This window comes from Heterocephalus glaber, unplaced genomic scaffold (genome assembly GCF_053883595.1).
Source record: "Heterocephalus glaber isolate CG9 unplaced genomic scaffold, H.glaber_assembly_v1.0 deba00001472, whole genome shotgun sequence".
NCBI lineage: Eukaryota > Metazoa > Chordata > Mammalia > Rodentia > Bathyergidae > Heterocephalus > Heterocephalus glaber.
The window spans coordinates 36,011,056-36,029,141 of record NW_028258315.1 but is presented as its reverse complement, the minus strand read 5'-3'; the positions used below and the strand labels follow the sequence as shown (position 1 = coordinate 36,029,141).

General features: G+C 36.5%; 1 protein-coding gene across 3 annotated transcripts in view; it reads left to right on the top strand.

Moving 5' to 3' along the window:
- Nucleotides 1-4,850: 4,850 nt before the first annotated feature.
- Nucleotides 4,851-18,086, top strand: part of Adarb2 (adenosine deaminase RNA specific B2 (inactive)) — a 549,151-nt gene continuing 535,915 nt past the window's right edge. The window contains exon 1 of one of the 3 annotated variants that reach the window (XM_087181948.1): nucleotides 4,851-5,662. In XM_087181948.1, coding sequence (XP_087038074.1) covers nucleotides 5,563-5,662 — 100 coding nt within the window. In that variant the 5' untranslated portion in view covers nucleotides 4,851-5,562. The remainder of the gene's footprint in view (nucleotides 5,663-18,086) is intronic. The other 2 variants (XM_087181946.1, XM_087181947.1) reach the window with 2 other exon arrangements.

Below are 18,086 nucleotides of genomic sequence, written 5' to 3'. Positions count from 1 at the left end.
TTGTTTTGTGGCAACAATCGGCATCCTGTGGAACTCTGAAAAACACACATTGCAAATCTAGTTTATGTCATGTTCACTCCAGAAATTGCTAAGTATGCATTTGGTGTTCTGAAACCATAGGCATGCCTCAGAGAAAAATAAGAGAACAAAGGGAAAAAACAATTTTAGTGAGGCCATTGTATAAAGAGCATTTTCACATTCAAGACTTTTCTCTGCTCCCAGGACCTCTCCACTGTTCGTCCTTTCCTTACCAGCCTACTTCCGGACCTTTCCAAGAGATTGTGAATAAGAATGTGTTTGATATAGTAGATGTTATCTTAAAATATCATTTTGCGATACTTTCAGGTCTCATGTCCAAGTTCTTTGATGTGAGTTATTTAAATTTAAGAACAATGGTAAAAGATGAAAGACTAAAAAAGCCCTCTTGTATTATTTCTCTGTTTGTAAAAAATAATAACTTAATGTCATATGTGATGATATAGTGAGTCAGGAAACATAAATATCTCCAGGGAAAACTTTGTTCTATTATCTTCCCCCTAGCATAATTGTCCATGGGGAAAGGGATATTAAATAAAATTCTGGTTTGAAATGAATCATGTTTGTTTCTGTCAGTGTTCTTATTTCTTCTTTGAAGTGAAATGTTTAGAAGACATTATAATGAATAAAGAACTGGAGTTATTGCAAGTTAGTATTAACCATCAGAACTCTAAAGGGTCCATGGTTTTAGACAAATCAAGGAGTCCAAAAGAAAACATTTCAGAATAGGAATAACAAGACTTGAACTTGGGTTAGAAAGTGTCATCTAATTTCTAATTGTGCAGTGGTACTTCAGTTCATGAACTTGATTCTTTCCATGATTCTGGATGAAAACCAAGTTGAATGAGAACTAAACTAACAATGCTTAGGTTCAATGTTGACCTTATGGAGAAATTTGACTCTGTTTGGGTCCAGATCGATTTGCAACCAGAATTGTGGAAAACATTAAGTTTGTGGACTGAGGCACCACTGTATTTCATGAAGCATATGTTTTGGGTCTCTATCAGAAATACAAAGTCAGATGAGTTATACAAACTTATCAGATTTCTCACACATGTTCTCATTTGAATACATTGGAACCTTCTATTCTGGTCTTGTTCCTACCACGAACTACAAATGTAATATGAGCCCAAACTCATACACTCAGTGTCCGCATGACATCGCTGTGAAAACAAGGAGAATGAGGGAAAAAATACAGACTCTATGTTGTTGAGACTTAGAAATACAGATAAGGGGCACTGTTGTTGTGCTGGGTTTAGTAACAATGGAAGTCATAGTCAATGTGGATAGCCAACTCATATATATATTTCTATATTTTCATCTTTTTATATTATATTCACATATATAAACTTACTGAAGCTATGAGTTACTATTTAATATACTTTCCTCTCTTTCATTATGCCTTGTAGAAGTTCATAAAATTAACTGGGTTCAAACTCTAGAACAAAAATCAGTAGAGCATACTGACAAGAAGTCCAGGTTGTAAAGTTAGAGTGGTCCTGAGTGGCACAGTTTGTAATAGCTAAAGCTTGGAAACAGCCCAAGTGCCCATCAACTGGAAACTGGATAAAGAAGATGTGGGTTTTTTATAAAATGGAGTACTATTCAGCCATAAAGAATGAGAAACTAGAGACATTTATAGCTAAATGGATGCATATTGAGGCCATACTCTTAAGTAAAATAAATAGGACACACATGTGTAAACACTGAATAGCTTCTCTAGTGTGAGAAACTGAAAGTGTAAATAAGGATTAAAATGATTAAAACAAATAGTTGATAATTTGAAATATTAAAAAGTCCAGAGGTGTAGGGATGGTGGGAGGGGAAGGGGAAAGGAAAGAAGGGAAAGGAAAAATTATGAGAAAAGAAAAAAAAGGAAACAAAATCTATGTAAATAGGGAAGGGTGGAGGGGGTGAAGGGCACACAGGTAATGGGGAAAAAAATAAGAACTAAGATACATCATGTGCAGGTACAAGCACCCAATGATAAATGTAAATGTATTGTTTACCTAAAATGTACCAACAAAAGAATTTTTTTAAAAAGTTAGGGGGGTCTGCCTGTGAACCCTGACTAAAAATACATGTGATTTTTGAAAGTTTCTTAAATTCTCTGAGTCTCAGTTTCCTCATCTCTAAAATGTCTGTCATTTCATTTTTGCTCCCCTAGAGGGGTGAAAATTAAATAACAACTACTATAATATTTAAACTTTGTGCTGTGCTTTGAGCAGAGCATGCACTGTGGTAAACACTGTGATGCACGGGCAAAAACCCTCGTGTCCCAGGCTTGGGGTCTGTGCAATGGTGAGCTAAAGAGGCATAAGAAACAAGCAAAAGCTTCATACCAAATAATACGGAGGATTATGGTACAGATAAGAGGAATGGTAAAAATCAGGGGGTGCTGCAAAGGAGTTCAACGAAAGACTTGTCTGACTTTTATTATAGAAACCTCTTCTTTGGCACAAATGAATCAACTGGATGTGAGCACAAATTGCAGAGACAGATCTATCCCTCCAGGCAAGCCAAGTGCTTATTTTTATTTCTTGTCCAGCTCTGCAGCTGAGAGGTTCGTGCTGGGTTGCTTTTTGACCAGTTTCTCCCTGCAACTTCTCTGTTGGTTCTTTGTTCTGTAGGAGGAATGGGGACTGAGCACACACTAGCTTAGGACACATCAGCGATGTTCCCTGATGAGCAATGGGGTGAGATTGGCTCCTGATCCTAATGTGTCTTCCAACTGCTGTTCATCATTTCAGGCTGCCAAGCTGTGCTGAAGTGGTCTAGGGAACAGACGCAAAGCAAAAGGGCTCATCAGAAGAATGGCAGATTATCAACACTGCTCACTTTAAGCCCTGCTTGTGATAACAAAACAAAACATGCTTGAGTATGTTTGTCATTGTGAACCACTTCTTTAAAGACCTCTGCTCCTAGGATGAGAGACACATTTTATCACTCGGTCCTCATTCTCACATCGTGTAGAATGCATTACCTCATGCAAAATAAATAAAATGCAGAAAGCAGCATATATTTTCATTAAAAATATTTGCATGAATTATGCACAAAATAAACAGTTTGGGGAATATCAAGAATAGTCAAAATTGGCCAGGATTTTGATCTGAAATAACTTTCAAATCAGGATCAAAACTGAATGTTAAAATACAGATTTCAACTTTGTTCTTCCATTCTGCCAAAATCAGAAGAAAACTGTAGAGATGCTATTTTCTGCCTACCCTACTTACTGTTATAATGGTAAATGGTAAATGTTACTATCCTAATAAAGCAAGCATCAATATATACAGTCTCAGAGGCAGCATCTTTGCTTTGTGTGGTGATGGGGCTATGAGAGGGCCATTAATAAATTCCAATTGCCTTGTGGTAATGAGGCATCAGTTTTCAGTGTTGTCTGAAACATCTTCCTTTGGTGATTCAGCTCTGTGATGGTTTTTTTACAGACACATAAGTAGGACAACTTTGGATTAGTGCAGCCATATTGTGTGGTGCTCAGAAGTTTCACCAGCAGAGTTCTATAGCTGCATGTCAGGATACAGTTTAAGCTCTCAAATAACTTCTATGTTGTAGGTTAGATTGGCAATCCACATGCTTTTCCCACATTCACGAGAAATTACCAGCAGCATTAAGCTCTGTTGTCAGTGGAATGGAATTGTTGAACCCAGCACAGAAAAGGGAAATTGATTTGATTGTAGTCATATTTCTGAAAAGAGCCAGAAGGTTAAATGCTCTGAAAGGAAAATATATATAAACCGTGTTTCTCTGAGCTCTACCTGTAAGATTCTTTCAAAATTATTTGCTAGGTGAATTTAATAGACAATCATAGAATTATTAGTATGTACCAGTTACTGTTTATACTAATTCACATCTATAAATAAGCCTATGAAGTAGTTACTATCTCCACTTTAGGGATGAGGAAACTGAGGTATAATTTAAATGTCTTGTGCAAAATCTCAGCACTAGAGTTAGAATTTATACATCAACTCTCCCTTTCTCCCTCTCTCTATCTCATAAAAACTGAGATATGATCTGTCAGTTTAGCATACAACAATATATGAAAATCCTATTTCCAATGTTCCCTAGAGGAATTCCTTTTTTACATATAAGGAAAATTACCTGTAAATTTCTAGGACCATAATGATCCTGTAAAGGAGTGTATAAAGGAGGAGATAACAGGAATGTGTGTGTCCATTTCCATATCAACATGTTAATACATGTTAATAAATTTTAGAGTGGATATTTTTCAAACCATTACTGTTTTCATTAGTAAATACAAGATTCAATGATGATTGCTGGATTATATTCCTTCTTGTATTTTATGGTAGAGTTTTATTATTTCATATGTGTAACTCTTGAAACCTGGGATATCCCTGAAAAAAAAATGTTCAAAACTATTTCAATTTGCAATCCACCTGCTTTCAAATGTTACTTTCTTTCATCCAAATGTTACAGTTGGCAATAAAACTATAAGATGAGAGCACTCTCTACCTTTCATATCATCTTTCCCTAAATAAAGGAACACATGAAATACTGCTCCAAACAATTCAGGGTCAGATCCTTACACTTCCGTCTGTACACAATGTTTTTCTTTGGCAAAGGAAACAGCCTAGGAATATGTAGGGGACAAAAACATAACAAAACAAACAAGCAAACAGACAGATATGCAGTCTCTGAGAAATAAATACCCCTAAAGAGGCTGTCTCCCAGGGAACTGCAAATCTCAGCCCCTTTCTGAGGAAATGAGGTCTTCGGATTTCTGACAGCTATTTCCCCCTCCACACAATGAATGCTGTCATGAATTAACTAGCGAAAAACTGTTGGGTTGGAGAGAGCAATCTCTGCCTCTTTCTGAGCATAGTGAGCTATCCGAGGGGTAGTGGCAAGAATCCTGCTCATCCCAGGGCTGGTTCACTCCCGTAAGCCACCCTTGGGCTTCTCACAGATAAAATAGCCCGGTGCTGTGGTCGTTTCCTCTGAGCAACCTCTCTCCTTACGCCCGGTCCTGGGGAGCTCCATTCGTCCAAATGGGAGCTGAGTTTGCAAGCTGCCAAGGGCGGCGGGGCTGGGGCTGCTGATGTCAGAGCCAAAAGACAGTTGTGATTGGATCTAATTAGACTTTGCAGCAGCAAATAGACAAGCTCCCTGCGTGATTGGCTTCAAAGTGTCTGGTGCCAAACAACTAGCAGAGGTGCAAAAGTGTCAGCTTTGCGCTGGGAGCCCAGATGAAGAGGTAGCCCGAGGGGAGCTCGGGAGCTCAGGACGCGCGCACCTTTCCCCGCGCCTGCTGTCCGAGGAGAGGTTCAGAGCTCGGCCCCCCGACAGAGGCCCCCAGCGCAGCTGGAACCAAGTGCAGAGAACAATTAGAGAACGCGCGCTCCCTGGCTCGCTCGGTCTAAAAAAGTGAGTCGGCTCCTGATTCGGAGGAGAAGCTTTCGCGCCGCCAGCCCGGCAGCTGCAAGAGCGAGAAAGGTGCGACTGCTGAAGGAAAGGCTGCGCTCGGATTCTCCTGACTGGGTCTCGGCCATGGCATCCGTCCTGGGCAGCGGCAGAGGGTCCGGAGGGCTAAGTAGTCAACTCAAATGCAAGTCCAAGAGGAGGAGGAGGAGGAGGTCCAAGAGGAAAGGTAAGAACCTCTCTCAGCGCTTGCCCGCCCGCTACAACTCTCCGCGTCCCCCTTGCCTTCCAGTCTCTGGGGTTTGTCTATCGCGAGCAGTTGCCCTTCAGGATGCTCCTGGGATGTCCACAGAGAGGAGAGCAGGGCACTTGCAGGTTCCAATCCCTGGGTAAACGGCCGGGCGCTTCCTCAAACCCAGAGGGGACTGCGAGGAGCAGCGCGCAGCTCCGCCGCGGGGTTTGACAGGCGCCCGGAGGAAAGGAGGGAGCGGATGTGGTCGAGGAGCGCAGGTCCTGGACTAGAAGCCCGTTTCCCTCTCCGGGCACCGCGGGCCCCACTCCATACCGGTGGCTGGCACTGCCTTCCACCGTCTTGGAGACCACGTTATCCAACGGTGCCAAAGGAAACACTCCTTTAAGCCAACACACATGAAAACAAGGCAAGGAGTTCTCTCGCCAGCTCTCCCCATCCAAATCGTCTCCTCCGAGGAAGGAGCAGGCAAAAAACTCTGGCAATCGCCTCCCCAAATTGGCTTGCAGTTTTTATCTGGTGGTGTATCCTGTTGTTTTGTAAGCGCGGGGACGTACAAAGAGCACAGAGCTCGTCCTTGGAGAAATAAGCAGAAATTAGTAGATGAAAAGAGACATAAAAGCATTGCCCCTTGTTAATGGCAAAAAAAAAAAAAAAAAAAAAAACAAACCTGCAAAGGAGAAAAAGCAACAGATGACAGGTTGCTACTGACAAACTGTCGTGTTGTGCCTCCTGACTGATATTCTTGGAGATGGCCCCTACTGAAGTTAGTCAATGTCATCACAAACTGAGGGCTTCCACACAAGGGCTTGTGTAAAATTAGCAATTGCTCCAGTATGAGAGACCACATATATCCTAACATGCTATTTGTGGGCGTATATCCCACCGAAGGGTTAAAAAATTATTCTAATGCCGAGCCTCCTTTCTCAGAGAGGAACTTGTGTTATTGTTAGCTCCTTATTGCGGGTCTGCTGGAGAAAGTTCAGTTCTTATGATTACTGGAAATGTCTTGCTTTTCTTTTTAAGTGAATATAGAGCTATGAAGAAGAGTTGGAAAGGCACAACTAAAATCTGTTATATTTTCCAGTTGTTCTAATGCAGATTGTATTGTTAGATATGGCAGGGGTTATATATCTTCCCTGGAGAATTTTCATCTTTGTAATGACCCAAGACAAGTTGCTGCCAGATTGTTCCATAACTGTTCTCTAACGGTTCCCGACTCCTTTATTACTTCTTCCAATAACAGAAATTAGCCAGACAGTTTGAAGACATACATGTCAATAGCAAACAGTCATTAATTATGATCGCATGTCAGGACCACTGGGAGAAAATATGACCTGACAACTTCCTTCAAAGGTACCGGAAACTTCCTTCAAAAGGAGGACAATTTTGCAACTCCGGTTTAACTCTTAAACTGCTAAAATATATGCTTGCTGATCACTTTGCCATCTGAAAACATTTTGAAACCAACTTGTTACTGTCTCCCAAACATAATGTTCACAAAAGTAACATCAATTTTAAGATTATAAAAGGATTCAATAGTGAATATAACTTTAAAAGAAAACATCATCTTCCCACTTCAAGTGTTCCTCTTTACTAATATTTTTGTTTAGTCTATTTAAATATTTAAAATTAAAGAATATAGGATAACATTTCAATAATGCTTTCTATAGAAACATAAGCTGATGGAAATTCATACCTTCAAGTTAATTTGTCTTATGATTAAATGTCAGATATACTAACACTGAAAGTATTAATTTGGGGAGAAAAAAGAAATCTGAAGACTTTTTTGCTACAAACTTAATTATAAAGATGCAAAATAAAGTTATTATAGAAAACATTTCTATACCTTAGTAATTACACCAGTTCTCTTAATTTTCATACCCAAATATTGAAGTGGGAAAAGGCAATCAGGATCTTCATATAAATTCCTGTTACGGATAGATTCCTGTGGCACATGCTGACAGCTATTGTTGTAGGAAAGTAATATCCAACTGCTAAATATTCACTTTTGAGAGAAAAGTTAACTAGGTAGATAAACTTGATCAAATTAAAAGATAACATGCAAGCTATGGGACACATTAAATAATTACATTTTGGGGGGATAGTGTAGTTTATAATTCCTATTACGGATGCTTGTTTCTCTGTTCTACAAAGAATAATAGGGGGTTTCGTCTTAATAGTCAAGCATCTTAATCATAACAATAAAATGCTCTCAACTTTTAATGTTATCTATAGTAAAAGTCTTTCCTTGTAGCAATTTAAAGTTCACATGTGCACAGATTACTGTTAAGAAATTTTAGTAAGGCTTATTGAGTAGTAAGCTCAACTTAAAGGCTGTTTCTATAAGTGAATAAACACAGTTACAGTAAACATTTGCCTTTTGCCTATGGTATATATATTTCTACCTTTTCTAATGGACCTGAGTCATGTTTGAAGATGCAAAATAACATGGAGTTTGACAGCATAATGAAATGCTATTCATCTTTCCTATACATACCCTGTGTGGCTTTGGAACTGCATGCTTTCTATTGTCAAAACTACCTATGAGCTCTCAACGAAAACACTGCAGCTTTAGCTTACATGGGGTGATGATATGATATTTTCACTATTATTAAGTATGATTGAATACATGTTCCTGGAAATGAAATCCTTTTCTATGTAAGGTAGTTTAGGGCATTGCATCACACAGGAAGTGCTATGTATCTTCAAATAATACAAAAGAGAAGAAAAAGAATTCTTAGTCTCAGAATATGACTCTCAGGAATTAACTGATAGTATCTTGCATCTCTCTGTCAAATAAACTTTAAAAAAAGATACTAGGAATAAATCTGCCCCTCTACCAATCTCACTTCTATTTGTTTGTTTGTTTGTTTCTGGACCTGGTGTGGGAGTTTTGCATTTTCTCCATGTGTGCAATTTTTTAGTTGGAATTTTCTTTTACAAATTACTTGCAAATGATTCATAGTTTCTATACAAATAAGAAATGTCAAAATTTGACTTTTATATGAAAGAAAGACAAGCAACTAAAATCAACAATAACTGTTAGGACAGGAAAAACATCTCGTTTTTCCATATATGACAAAGCAATATCCATATCCTATGTAATATGTGAATGCCATCAGTTCATTCTGTTTCTATTCCATTCAGGAACCTTGAGAAAATCACAGTAGCATTCGCAGTTTGTGGAAACTGTTGCCTGTTATCACTAAGTACCCATATATTTCATTCCTCACAGAGAGTAGAGAGATCACCTTTTACCTTATAGAACTTAATAGAATTGTGCAAGGTGATTATGCAAACCAAATCTATTATGTACTTATACGGATAATGTCTGCTTGTATTTAAAAAGAATTATGTGTGAATATTATAAAAGTCTACATTTTCATCCCAAAATAGTAAAGGTTAAGGTTTAAGTATTTTTATTAGTGTCAGCTCAATCAGAAAGTCTAACAAGTAAAACTCAATGTAGTTTATGAAAATAAATCACTTAAAGATTTATCAATTAATCTTTGAACGATGGGGTACTGTCAAGATAAAATGTTTGAGGAATCTCAGAAAGATGTTTCCATTTATTAAACTGATGCATATATTCTGCTTTATAATCTGTTTTTCTCTCTTTTATAAGTATATTACTCCCTCCACAAAAAAGCTATGCATTGGCATAAAAGGCATTTTGTAGATAATATATTTTTCATATTCCCCGTATTACCATACACAATGTGTAAAATGATAAAATTGCTGGAAAGTAAAAGACAAAAATCTCTTTCAGCGCAAACATAAATGGAATATACATTTGGAAGCAACACAAATTTAACCAGTTCCATAAGGTATATTGAAGGATAGAGTTATAAGAAGTATTATGTTGATCTATTATAAACTGGAAAGAAGCAGGTATTTTGGGGAATTATTTGAAATACTATATATAAACAGTCATTTAATAAGTCAGTGAAGTTGAATTTGAGCATTAGTAACTGATATGTGTGTGGGGGGTTCATTTGACAGCAAAAGAAGTTAATGCTTAAAATTTAGGTCTTGTTCTAGGACGGTTGGTTCTACAGTTTCAGGAAATTGAAAATGCATTTTGAGAACAGCAACACAAGGTAGCTTCATGAAAGTTAAGTGATGGATCACATGAAGGTAATAGAGAAGGAAGCAGGTTGCTGAATATTGTGAAATGCAAATAAAAAGTTGGCAAAAGGGATGGAATAAGTCGAGCAGCAGATGGATGGCAGACGCTGACTTGTTGTGAAATGAAATTCCATGAAAAATTAATGAAATAGAAAGATTGTGCTCTGGATGAGGGTACAGTGACCATGTGGCTCTCTATGCCTTGCAATGCCAGAGTCACCCATGCCGCTGTCACCTGGTTGGCAAGGGGTGCAGCCCTGCTATCCCATCAGCTCCAGCTCAGACAGACTGTGCTTATCTCACTCACTGACAGCTGGGGAAGAAGGACTAGATTTAGTGATAGAATCAAATTGATTAAACCATTGCCCAGCATCTAATAGTGTGGGGCTTTATTTTTTCATTCTTTCTCTCTTCTTAAAATTTATATTAGTGCTCTGGTTTCCAGTGACCCATGTAATAAGAGCAATTTGCAATTGCTTCAAGGGTATTAGATATGATGCGTGAACTTTAATTTGGAATGAAAATATAAGATTAACATATCCATATCTAAACAGTGATGATTGTGGAAGAGCCAATCTGAAAGCATTATGCAAGGAAACATGAAGTAGGGAATTTTCATTTTCATTTTTGAGGTGTGAAAAGGTAATTTATGTTTTGAAAGCATCCTGTGTTAAATTTAAGAATCATATATATAGATGTTATAGATGCACATAAATATATTACTATTTGTATATATGCCATGTAGATATATATATGTATCTATGCCACAAAGACAGATAAATATTTGAGCAATTTTTATACCTGTTTGCTTCTTTTTCCAAAATGTTAGAAAATGAATGTCAATATTTTTGTACTATGAACAGCTCTGAGTAACTCCTAAGGCCAAATCTAATTGTACTGCTCTACTTTTCATCATTTAAAAATATTATTTCTAAGTAGATGTTGTTGTGATACATTTGGCTTCTAATTAGCTGCAAATAGAATTTCTAAAAGGACACATTTCCACATTATTAGCAAGATTTTAAAAACATATAGCCATTTTGAAACAAAAAGAAAAAGAAAAGGAAAAAAAAATGAATGCCAAGTGAACTAGGCAAAGCATGAATTAAATGTCCTCTACAAAATAGTTAAACTGTTAAGTGTTAATGCTGCCTGTGTGGTTATCTGACAGTACACAATACGAAGCTCCTCAGTTATGTACACTGGTTGATATGCAGCCAACTACCCTGATCCATGTTCTTAACTATTTGTAAACGAACCTAAATTAACCTCTCTCTTTCAATTAAACAATTGTCCTTCACTCAAATAAGCTGTAAATACCTGATTATGCAAAGACAATTTTTATTCCCAATTATTATCATTATAACTCACTTAACAATATACCAATATCAAATAAAGAGACCTTACTTTCAAAAAGAGAGCAAACACGACTTTCTAAATTTTGAATCCACATGTGAGTCTGTTATGCTCTCCTGAGACATTAGAAAGCAGAAATAGGAAGGTATTTTAGACATTTATAGGTTCACAGCAAGAACTTACCTTCTGCTTTATCATTACGATCGTGATAAGACATTCCTGTTTAGTAATTAAAGCTTAGCTCTTATTTACTTATTGTATTTAGAAGGAATGAAAGTCAAGGCTATTGCATCTGATTTCTTGGCCGATTTTGCTTGAGTAATGTCACAGCAAATGCAGCTCTTAGTTTTCAATCTCCAATTGCAAATTTATAAGTAAATTAAGTTTCTCAGGAGCTACAGCCAAGAATTAACAATTTAGAAATTGATTTATTTGTTTTCAAAGAGATTTATAATTTTCCCCAAAAATAAATTTGGCCATTTGCAGAAACAGCAAACCTTTCCTGAAGAATAATACACACTTGAATATGAAGAATTAACCTGAGTCACTTGGGTCCTCAGTGTACACTGTGGATTTAATTATCTTTTATTTCAGTTATAGGTATTGGGTTTAAAAGGCAGTGAAATAATTATATTTTATTATTTTATTGATGAGAATGAATACAATTATTATCTTGTTTCTGGCAAGAAAATGGTTAATAAATGTTCTCTTTGTGCTATAAAATACAAATATATTGGAATTAATTATAACCCTTTTTAAATTATAAAAATTATCAACAGTTGAGGTTAATTTTTTAATCCTAAAAATAGTGAGCAAATCACATAAATTTTTTATGGAGAAGGGGATTCTATACTTAAGAAATAATATTCAATAGATGAAGCATTCATATAAACAAAGAAAAGTAGCATTTATGCTTGAGCTAGAAGAAAAATATGATATATATGCTCAAATGACATTTAGATTTTAAGATAATTTCTGTTGAATCCATAGAGATGAAAATGCAAAGCTTTTTTGATCTGTGTATGCTTAAAATGTTGAGATGGAGGGTGGCTTCTTCGAGCTTCATCTGATACAGAGACCAATTAGGGACATTATGTTTGTGTAACTGCTAATTTGATTCTAACATGAATATTCACCCTGGCTAAAGCCTCTCCACACCTTGAGAGATCAAAATCTCCTATGGATTAAAATGAGAAATCCAGCAGGGTAAATGCAAAGGTACAATAGGGCAGATATCATTTTTAATATAAATACATGTTCAACTATATTAATACTGTACCTCCAATCTGGTTACATTCATTCCACTGAGCATTATTATAACAGTGCCAACAAATCATTCATTTACAACAAAGGCCAAATTTCTTTCTGTGGTGTTGTTTTGCCATTTGGATAATAAAATTAATATTGTTCAGAATATATTTGTAAATCCTCTTTCCTGAGGTCTGTTGTGGGTGGAGTGAATCTTACGCTTAAATAAGAGCTCAATACTTTGAGATGATTTGCACATAATGGAAAGTATTCCTTTAAATACCTTCACTAGGATGTGCTTTGGAGCATTTTATAGATTTAATTAATCTTTGCTGCTCCATTTATTTGAGATGAGATCTCTGATTCTTGTTTCCTACTGCCTCATCATTTTGTAATGTCTTACATGATTTCTCAAATATGTCTTCTCAAATGTGATATTAAAATTGGATGGGTGGGGAGACTCAGTTCTCAGACACTAAACCTTGTCTCTAGTAGAAATTGCTAGCCCAAGTCAAATTCCTTCTTATGCTTAAAAGAAACAAAAGTGGGGACACTGCTGTTTCTAAGAAGCAGGACTTGGGACTCATAATAAGCTGGTACAGAGTGTATACCTAAGATACCAACCATAGATTTAAAAAATAGACTGTACAATTCAAAGTCCACTGGAAGTATTCCATTTTCCTCTCTTTAAAATAAATGGTACGTTTCCTAAGTTTAATTGCATTTAGAACAATGCAATTTAATAAACATGACAGAAACATCAGCAAAATACATTTGACCTCCTCTAAGCCCCAAGTCTGGCTGGGCTCACTCATCCCTGTCTATAACAGATGCTATGTTCACATTGGGCTTGTGGCTGTGAAAATAGCCGTGTCCTTAAAGGAAAGACCCACCCTGTCTATATTAGATGCTCAGCCCTGAATACTGAATACAAAATGTACACAAATTTACACAGGCTCAGACACGTATACTTTCAAAAAGATTGCTTTATAAATTTAGGGGATTGATAAAAGATTATTGAAAAACAGTACTTTTTATTATTTTTAGGCAAATGAAAATATTGGCCATTTAATTTAACCACTGATATAAAGACATTTTATTCATGCTTCAGCTCTAAATATTATTACTGCAGCTGAAACTTCTTTATGAAAGACTAGATTCTAACAGAATTCCAATGGAAAGTGACTTTTTAATGAAAACCATGTGGTTCAAAGAGAAGTTTTAAATATTTAAAAAATTCTATGCTTCCAATTCTCTCTCTAAAGAAGAAATAATGTCAAAATAAAAATCATTTGTTAGATCCTAGAAAAATTACTAGGGTGAGATACATTTGGAAAAACTTGAACAGTAGCATGGGGAATACACTAACTTTGACAGCCCTTAAATCTATTAACTCAGGGCAAATGATGTTGCCTGTAGAGGTAGGTTTGATGTGTGGTAACTCATTACTCCTGTACTGTAACCACTCCCACTTCAGGACCTGCAAACAGGTATGAATTCAGCACTGATTGAAATTGAGGGGAAGATTGACTTGTGAAGCATTTAAGTAGATGAGGTTATTTATCATTAAGTCTAATAAATTGAGAGTTCATATAATTTCATGTGATCACCTTAGTTTTTAATGCAATTTTTTGTTCCAATGAAATCAAATTATTACATGGCTTTTGTTTCTAGTTAATGAATAAAATCTAAGTTATTAAAATGTGTACTTGTGTGTTTTATGTAGACTCCTAAACACTTGTGTGATATATAGAAAAGGTGAACTCAACATTTCACATGCATAAGCATTTACTGAAATATTGAGTATTTAAATGTTAAAAGATTCTCTAACTCTAGAAAGAAATAGTCTAACATGGACACTTAAAAATTCATGCATTGAAAAATAATTTACCTAAATTTGTAAAAGCACAAACACTTTAAGAGACAGTGGGAAAAGGATGCTGGTTTGTGAATGTCTGAGTACAACACTAACTGCTTAATTGTTAAAGCTTCAAAATATTATCAATTGAAATTTCTCTGTGCATATATCACATAAAGGAAAATAATGTTTTCATTTAAAAATAATCTATATTTTTAAGTCAAAAAACAAGAGAGAAACAAGTATCACAGTGTGAAGGAGTGCATGTGCACACACACACACACACACACAGAATAACTTAGAAGTCTCTTTCCTGTGTCTTATTAGAGTTCATCTCTCCTGAAGATTTCATGTTATGTAGATTTAAATGCAGGAAGAACACTTGATTTAAAAATATGAAACATGGTATCTAATTCTGCTTCAAATTTTGCCTAAAACTTGCATGTGCATTCAGACAAGAACTGTATTTGGTGTGCTTTGTTCATTTGTTTTATTTGTATGAAAATCTATCTGTAGTGTCTACCATGGGCTAGGCAAAGAGCTAATTCTACAAAGACACAGAAAAAGAAGTTGGCATGGGCCTCCTCTCTGAGCTCATAAAAGGCACAGAGATACAGGGACACACATATGTGAAATCAAAACAGGGAATGAAAATAAATCTACAATGACTCCAAAACAGCATTAGGTTCTATGGTAAGTTCTTTAAAAATACAAAGTGGTACTAGTTATTTTTATAACACTGTTTATAATCAGTTGTTTCATAGGATTTTATATGTTGTTTTCTTTATTATTTCAATGAGCCTCCTAAATAAAAATAAGCTGTTAAAATATAAACTTCTAGATTTGAACATTTTTATTCCTTTTACAGTGTCAAAACATCATAGCTACTCAATTAAAACTCACTGAGAATATAGACTTCATTCTTGAATAAGAATTTTCTAAGGAAATGATCAGAATACTAGAGAAGGAGGGAACGTTCTCCACAGAGACTATATAGAGAGTGTATGAGTTATAGCAGCCAACGTAAAGGAGCAATCAACGTGGGCTTAGTACATGAACTTGACATCCATAAACCATCTTTAGGATAATGAAATCTAGGAAAGAACGGTCCCTTTGGTTCTTGGTTTGTGAAATTCTCTGCAGGTTTGAATGCCAGGCATTTCTTCTGTCTTCCTTATAGTTTCTGAAGAAGAATGAGTGTCATGCTATGCATTTTGCATTCCCCAGAATTAACATAGTGACCATCTCATTGTACATGCTTATTGTAGAATTAATTATCAGGCTTAGGGCACTGTCTGATTCATTTTTAAATCATAGCTGTACAAATCAGAGTCTATCCATTCAACAAATATTTATTGAACATGCTTATTTGTTAGTCACCATCCTAAAATGTAGGAACTAAGCCGGATCAGAAGCTCTGAAAAATGTTCTGAAATACCCAGAAAGCAAATGTCAGTATGGTTCTGCCTTCTCTGCAGTCTATGCTGGGGAGGTATTTTACAAATCACCCCTTTAAGAAAACATGAGAGGCTCACTTCTATTGTTTGCCAAACTAAACTGGTCCCCAGATGATTGGCAAGCACAGGGCTCAGCAGTTATTTTGCATGTAAGAAATGAGATGAAACTTTTAGTCCCAAACAAATTGAAAAAAAACTCAAATCTTTCTCAGAGAGCAAGCCTTCTAAAACCTATGCCCTCACTGCCATCCTCAAACTGAGTACTCTTCTTAGCCTCTTTCTCTTTCTGCAGTGCTCCCAACTGTGGCCCCTGTCCTCTCTGTAAGGAACTAGCACTCCCCCTGTGGGAGAAGCCATCCTTCAATCCCCGTTCCTGTAACCAGCAACCTGCCTTGACTCCCTCTTCCATGAAGACTCAGGCACTGCCCAAGTGTTCAGTGACATAACTGTTGAGGGCCAGTATTGAGTGCCCCTATGTAATGCAAAAGTCTGTCACCACACCAAAGACAGTAACTTAAATTACAGGCTCTTCCATATGACATAGCCTAGCACATTTTGTGATCAAGGAGGACATCTCTTTGCCTGGAGGTCATATAAAGTAGGATGTATACTTCTCTGCCTAATACAATTTGAGTAGAGCTCATCCATATAATCATAGAATGAGTTGACACTCTTGAATCCACTCAGTGTTGTAGCTGTGGAATAAAATTGAGAAAAAGATAACTGTTGCCAAATTTGTTTCTAGTTTCTCTGTAGATAGTGTGTTTCATGTGTTTCATAGGCACTTCTTGATTTGATCCTCTCATTTTTATTATTTCAAGCTCAACATTTGTCTCTAATGATACTTGTGAGGATTTCAAAACTTGAACACCAGGGAAACTAAAAATGCAAATTGACAAAATTGAAATCATACAGTGGATTGGGTGCTATATGCTGTTTTCATATATCTATGCATAATAACTTGTAAACTACCCACAGTGGAATTCTGGTATTAGTGCTCTTAGCACTTCACTAAGGAAAGCGTTTTACACTCAATCCAGTGTGACTAAGGAAATGGTCCCCTGCTTTTCATGCACTTGAACTTGGCTCCTTCTTTCCATGTTCAGGCTGAGCTATTCCTTTAATGTTTCCTAAGATGGCTTGACTCATGTCTCTCCACTCAGGAAGGGTATGTCCCTTTATCAGAGTTCTAATCACTAGTATCAAAAAGATCTGTAACTGAGAATATTCAGATCTTTGTTACTAATGCTGTGTCATTACAGTACCTAGTATACCTAAAGCAAGTTTCTTTCCGCCATGGTTGTCTTCCAGTATTGACCTGGAGAACCCATTCTTTCTTGGCACTGTCCAGAGTTTTCTTTCTCTAGTTCACAGGACTTGCTTTAAAAGCATTCTGTTTGACTCTGAAGCAATGGCATGTGATTTATCCTAATACATTTCCATAAGAAGGAATACTATTTTACCCTGAAACAAGCCTCCTACACATCACAAAAGAGAAAAAAATAAAAACAAATGAATAGAAAAAAATAAAACATGTAGAATTGATTATCTGGTACAATACTATCCATACTGTTGATGTTGCAGCTAACTCATATCACAGACAAAAATATATATTAACTAAAAATTCATAAAATTGGAAGGATCTATTTCACAAAAATGTTAACCAATAGGGAACCTCAAAGGTCAACCAACACAGTACAAATGTGGGTGCATCCTAAAAAAACTGTTTGGTTGAAACTCACCCTTTGGTGTTTTCAAGGATATTCAGTTGAGTAGTCAAGTATAAATCAACAGTGATGTGGCCATTTAACCAATTGCCTATTTGGCCCTTAAGCAGCATGAACTAAAAATTGTAGCTAATATGTATTGAGTATTTATGCTGTCCTAAGAGCTGAAAGAATTCATTTAATCTTCCCAAAAAATGCTACAAGTTAGTGACATTTGCTATCTTCATTTTACAGATAAAATGCTGAAACATGAAAGGTTAAGACATGTGCCTGAGGCCACACTTTCAGGAAGTGGCCACTTCAAGCACTGTCGCTGTCCTCAGTTCCATGGATGACACCCCTTATTTATTGAAAATTCTGCTTTCTCCATCCTGGGTCAAGTGTTGGTCTCCCACAAAATATCAAGGAGGCTAGATTTCCCACTTTTTATTTTTGATACCGCGGCTCGAACTCGGGTCCTTGCGCTAGCAGGGCAGGCAGCAGAACCACTGAGCTAAATCCCAGGCCCCTAGACTTCCCACTTTTAATACAGAACTTCTGGAAATTTCTTTTACCTGATTCTTCTACTGTTACTCTGTGGGACCCCAAGTTTTGCCAAGACCCAAGCAGACTATCAGTAGCTGAAG